Raw genomic sequence first — 6505 nt, forward strand, 5'->3', positions numbered from 1 at the left:
TGTCTATGTGCATGCTAAATTTTAGCTTTGTGCACGCGACGAATAGCAAGCGTGCAGGCTTTAGCCATGCTTAAAGTTCTGAAGTGCTATGATATAGTGTAGCGGTTATCATGGTAACTACATTCATGATCTCGTAAATTTATACGCAATATTTACGTCGTTGGTTGTGCGTGACGGCTTTTCGCAGGAAGCTTGAAACATTAATATCACGCATCGGTTATGCCCGCGTATTATCCGATGCGGAAATATTGTGTTAAAAATATTCGCGTTCGGTGCGTTCGAGTGAAATTTAATAAAATACGGGATCAAATCCGGATTTATTTATTAGCTCGTCATTTCCCCAGAGGACGCGATGTTTATTAAATCATAATTAAGGTCCATTTCATCGATATTACGTAATCATTTTACGAAATCTCCCGTGCGTGTGAGATGAAATGCCGTTTAATCTTCGTTCAAATATCAACTCCGATCTCCCGATTAACGCAAGCCGCATGATACATTATAGCGCTTCTAACTCCGACCTGACGATCGGGATACGCCATTATTGGGTCAGGCACGATAAGTAAGTTACGTGCTACTGAAGTTTCTCGTAGACTGCGAACGGACGTTTCTCACGACACGATATTTAAGAGGCTGCTGTTAGGAATGTCTCGTTTAATACCCGCGCTCTCGGGATTAGGCGATACAATCTACTTAATACTCATTTAATAAGAGGCGTCCTCTTATCGTTAGACGCACAAAGAAAATCCTCGATGTTTTCTTTTTGTAAAAAATTCAATGCTACAACAGCAAGTATGAAAAATAATCGGCGGTTGCATCCATACTTTATAGTGTACAGCTTCTCTCTATTTTCTTCTCTCTGTTCATCGGTCTCATCGTCATATTTTTATTCTATAACAACGAAGAAAAATTTGGAGAAACTCGACGGCCGAAAGATAATTGTGGCAACAATATCCTGATACTCTATTCGTTAGATTACTTGCATTTGGAATTTGCAATCCGTCTTTTCTGTACAACGTTGCTACGTTGCGTCTAGCTATTGTGCTCGTATAGAATCCAATTTCGATTTTATTTTCTTATTTGTCCCTCTTATATGCAAATACATGCGTATACACATGCAAAATCCTTTATCACTTTTTTAGACCATTATGTTGATTCTCCTCGTATCGATATTTGTAATAATTTCGTGCGGATTTTATTTTCCAATGTTCTCGTCGTGCTGAACTAGTGAAAATCTATCATGAAATATCGGTTTTTCGATGAAGACAAGAACGCGATGACATATATTATATCAGAAATATCTTGAAGCGTTCTTGATAAAAGGTCTCCCTTTTTATTTAGAAAGATTAAAACGAAAGTAGATAAAAAGACACATCACGCAATGTGCTAGAATTGCATTTTGCTAAGTTAATAATTCCCGATTAATGCTTTAGATTTACTGAAACCGCCCATTTTAGAATGTATTCTCCGTGGCACATCAATGATTTGTAACATCCGCCCTTCTCGATCATTTATTTATCCGGTTTGCGGAAACAGTTTGCTACATCGAGCACTGTTTTCGAGTATTTCTAATTGAACGAAGGAATATTCGGCTGTATACAGGTTGCGAAGCAATCTTGTATTTCCCGCTTTTTTACCTGACTAATTGCTCTTGACATATATTAATATGTATATTAATAGATAAGGTAGAATCTGCACATGTGCGGTTTGATAATCTTCACGTACGGACATGAACATAATTTAACGTAAAGATATTAGGTGTACAACTTTGCTTCCGCCGTTTTTTTCCGTAAAAAACTGGTTATACATTTATGATTCAAAGTATTGTCCACTCCTAATGATCGTGCCAATTCTTTTTGACTTTGACTCGAGTCTTCATTAAGTAATGCCTCCAATTGCCTGTATCTTCGAAAACCTTCTCTCTTCCACCGCTATGCCGGACTTCGACGTGAAAATCACCGTTCTTGAAGCGTTGAAACCACTCACGACACGTTCTTTCACTAATAACGGCTTCACCATAAGTATTTGAGAGCATTCGATGAGCCTCAGCCGCAGATTTCTTCATATTGAAGCGGAAAATTAAAACCTCCCGCGAATGACGAGAATTTGGCTCGTAAACTGACATTTTCAATCGAGAATAACTTTATGATGCGGACACAAATCGACTAATGTTTCTATGGGGTTATGTTGACAGATGCCCAAGTTTATCGCATGACATCTATCGTCTATTTATTTCGACCACTACTTACCGCTAAAGCCATCTATAGGAAAACGGCGGAAGCAAAGTTGTACACCTAATATATATATTATTCTTATGCGAATATATGATACATGTAATTGCAAAAAAGAAATTCATATTATAATTGCACAATTTGGCAATTATTAGAATTGCATTCCATACATTTATTGATTTTCATGACACTATTCAATGAAATATCCCACACAATCGCTGAAATTGTGCTTCGGCCGTAACTGCGAACTGGCGATCGGGTACTCGAATTGCGGTTATAATTTTCAAATAGCGACGTTTAATGGATCAGTTAGCACTATTACGGCATATTGAAAGATGAATTTCATAAGGCGACTGCGGAACTTGCAGAAACGCGATTTATATTTATTGAAGATGAAAGATTGACGCATAGAAAATCCCTCCGACGTTAGTGTTAATTAGAGTGCGATGTTATATATATATATATATAGAAATACCAGTTTATGTATCACCGCGTAAATTCAACAGCATTTGCTTTATGGTCTCGCTTGAACTTTCATAAAAGTTCAATCGATAACGAACTGGGCTTGGCTTGTTCTGTAATATTTATTCATAGCGGCCAATATTCGTTTATAATATTTACTTTGATTCCTGGATATTTTAAAAATTCGTTTTGTTATTGCTAATTTTTCTCTAATTATATTTATTATTAAAAGTAAAATTGATAAAAAAAAAAGGTAACAGAGATATATTTCGATTCACAAGACGTTTATTGTATTTATCTCATTGCCAGTTTTCTTTTACTTTATCTGTTTGAAATAAACGATGTGTAACACCAAGTAACAAATTTTTGCATTTCTTCACTATTGTTGGAATTTTGGGAAAAGCAAAAGATTTGTGTGTGTGTGTGTCTTTTGTCGAGAGAAATTATTTCCGCTTCACAAGGCTGTGACATAATGCAATGCAATCGACAAGTATCGTGAATCAAGTTACTTTCGATTTTATCCAATGCAAACTTCATTACAATGTCCTGATGCCTATTCTTGCAAGAAACTACTCATTTCCACCCGATTCATTCGCGTATACACGCGAGATCGAGCGCTGATGGTGAATGGGCTGTGGCTTAACGCCTCCTGGATTTGCACCCGACGTTATCGCTTTAAGTGCCGCGTTCTCGTCTCCCCTAATCTGCCATCAAACGCCGTTAACCCTCTGAAATACCAATGACATTTGCCAACTACAGATATGATCATGCGAGAGGAATCTATCCAACGTGATTGGATGACGACGGAAAACTCTGTTCGAATTATCGCGATTCAATGATCAGAAATATGCTGATATCATCTGGATGATGTATATTTGTATGATTCGCATTGATTCACTGAGCCTACATCCTCATAAGATGTAATCGGAAAGGGATCTTATTTTTTCGTGACATTATTCGCGAACATTAATATCGACCCGCTTCTCGTTTAGTAAAACTATTATTTATAGCTATCGAGATTCATAGATATGAGATTTGTCTAACGTAACAATTAGAAATGCTTATTAATAATATATATATTGCACATCTTCAAGTTCAAGCGTACTAGGTAATTCATTACGTTGGTTAGATGGTAAAGCTGCAAGAAAGGCATTATATAGGCATTATAGAATACATAGCATTAGTAGAAGAGGCAAGACTTGCGTGCAAAGTTTAATGCAGAAGGTTTTGAAGCAAGAAGCTCTGTATCTTTCTTCGCAAGACAAGATTTCGAAACATTGGCTGTTCGCGTGAGTCGCTAACGCGATTTGCTTCCGCGCGGAGGAGGAACTTGGAAACTCCTGCTTTCTCTAACGGGGACGGCAGGAAACTTTTAGTTGGGATTTATTATATATTTTTGACCCAGTTCTCAATAAAAAAAAAAACTGTTCCGATTCCCATGATAATTGCGGTAAGTGCACGTGCGCATTTAACAAATGGGAAATTTGATCGAGATTTTTATATAAAACGAAGAAAATATGAAAATTCTATGCAACATTAATAGTAATAGTAATAATTAAAATATTATAAATAGTAACAATTATAAAGTAAATAAAATAATGTTGAATTATTAGAGATGGCATAAAATATTAAAATACTCGTAACACAAATATTGATAATTATTTTGTACTCTTATCTGGTATTCCATAATTAATTTATATCATTCTTTAACACGCAATCAGATAAATTAAAGTAAATTTCACCTCAATTTATTGTTATTTAACATTTAGGTCGACGATAAATATAAATTCGACCATCCAACGCGCAGATACTGCACATCAAAACGACCTCGATTCGGCGTCTCGTTTATCACGATCATCGGTGTCTTTGAAAACGGAACTCGGTCGCTTTCGAAATCCGCGGTTATACCGGCTTTAAAGCAACGACAGCGAAGAGCGAAATTTTCGCAACAAAGGGACGAACATAGACGACAGAGTGGAATAAAACCTTGGGCAAACTAAACCAATCGCGTATCACCGTCTATATTAATCCGACTTTGAACTCATCGAGAGTAAAGCCGTACAAAAACAGCTGATCCTTCACGCTTGAAGCTATTTCTTAGAGGATGATTCTATATATCTAAAGATTTTTCTAAAGATCTTGGAACGATATACATGCAACATCTATTTGTGTTAGTTTTGCTACTACATCGACAAGATATTAATGATATTAAGGATACATGCTGGATAGAGTGATAAAGCACACTGCAAAGAGATCATGTGAGGGTTGTATACGCGACTGTGTAGCGGAAGCTGAAGAAATAAATTCATCGTTTATTCAATACCGAAGGGTTTGTCAAGAGGGTCACCGCGGCTTTTAGATGTTTCAGGTTAAGTGTCTGTGTATCCTCGAGGTCGTCACCGTCTTCTCCCAGAAGAGACGACGTTATTTGAACCGACGATTGTCGCGACGGCTTGCTCCGCTCGTCCTGTCCAATCCTTGGGATTCTACGATGATCCCCGTCCTTGCTTTCATTCTTGCGATCTAGTTTGAAGCGTCTGCTGGAGAACGGGCATGCCATTTTGCAGATGCGCTGCTCTATTGTAGTTCAATAAGAGGATCTTCCAGATTATCAACGAAAGACGAGCGAGCGCGCGGTGTTAATTAGCGATGAACATGTCGCGTGTTGTATTTATCAACGATCAGCTGATGGAGTCTGAACTCTGTGAACGCACTCTATCTAAGTTGTATATTCTTTTACCGCACTTTCTAGCGAATCTCGTAGGAACGTGGTGCTTTTCTACGCTATCGTTCGTAATATTCTCATGTCGCTATCCTAAGCAGTACGCCAACACGTGAGATTGAGTCGAAAATCTGCCGCTATCAAGCTTGCCTTGATAGTCGTTCTCTCGATCGTCGTCGTCGCGATGCTGCTAGTACTGATATTAATGATGATCGTCGAGAGTCTCGTCATTCTCGATCGCCCGTTATCGCTTACTGCACGTACTGGAAGAAAGTCTTTCGTTGCACCGCAACGCGCTATTCGCGCGCACGCTATCCGGCGTCATTTATGACCTCCGTCGGACCGGACGCGGCGCACCCGGTTGCATATTAACGTGGAGAACTCGTTAGGAGAGAGAAAGTCCGTCTGAAATTTATTTATCTATAAAATTTAGATTCTTTTCTCTTCACCACGTTGCACGGAATCGCGATCTTTCAGCCGATTCTAGCGATCCTGTGGGCGTCGAAACTGCAATCTAATTGCTCGACAACCGTAATTCGCGCGTGGATTCACCCCGCTGGGGACGCGATGGATGCCACGGTAGATACACGATGTGACGACGCGCTATGTACGTTGCTGTGCTGGAGCGCGTAGCGCCATACTGCTCGCCGATTGACCGAGGCGCAACGAGCAACGCTTCGTGGCGACGGGGAGGAAAGAGCGACGAGGAAGGCACCCGAGCGAGGGTGAGTCGACGGCACAAGGGAGGGTACGCGGAGGGTGAAAGCGACACGATGGAGGGCACCGGAGACGCCTGCGCGTGTTTTCCAGCCTCCCCCTCAAACTCCACCGCGCTTTTTGTCCTCTTCCCTCGCATAGACAAGGAAATCTATCTACCTATCTGCCTGCCTGCCTGCCTGCCTGCCTGCCTGCCTACCTGCCTGTCTGCCTGCCTGCCTGCCTGCCTGCCTGCCTGCTTGTCTGCCTGCCTGCCTGCCTGCCTATCTGACTCGCTTGTTTGCTTACCTGGTTGACCTGCCTTGCAGTTAGCTACTAGCATTTCCGTACGGTTTACTACCTCTTGGTAATTTTCAAAAACTTAGTGTGTATC

At 40.1% G+C, this 6505-nt stretch overlaps 1 protein-coding gene across 1 annotated transcript in view; it reads right to left on the reverse strand.

The window, feature by feature from the left end:
- Gycalpha99b (guanylate cyclase 1 soluble subunit alpha 2) overlaps nt 1–6063 on the reverse strand; it is a 29328-nt gene extending 23265 nt beyond the window's left edge. Inside the window, exon 1 of the mRNA XM_070312073.1 lies at nt 5017–6063. Within this exon, the coding sequence (XP_070168174.1) occupies nt 5017–5253 (237 nt within the window). The 5' untranslated portion in view covers nt 5254–6063. The remainder of the gene's footprint in view (nt 1–5016) is intronic.
- Nucleotides 6064–6505: the final 442 nt, after the last annotated feature.

Source organism: Polyergus mexicanus, unplaced genomic scaffold (assembly GCF_030449975.1).
Source record: "Polyergus mexicanus isolate NDT 795.1 unplaced genomic scaffold, iyPolMexi1.0 SCAF_21, whole genome shotgun sequence".
NCBI lineage: Eukaryota > Metazoa > Arthropoda > Insecta > Hymenoptera > Formicidae > Polyergus > Polyergus mexicanus.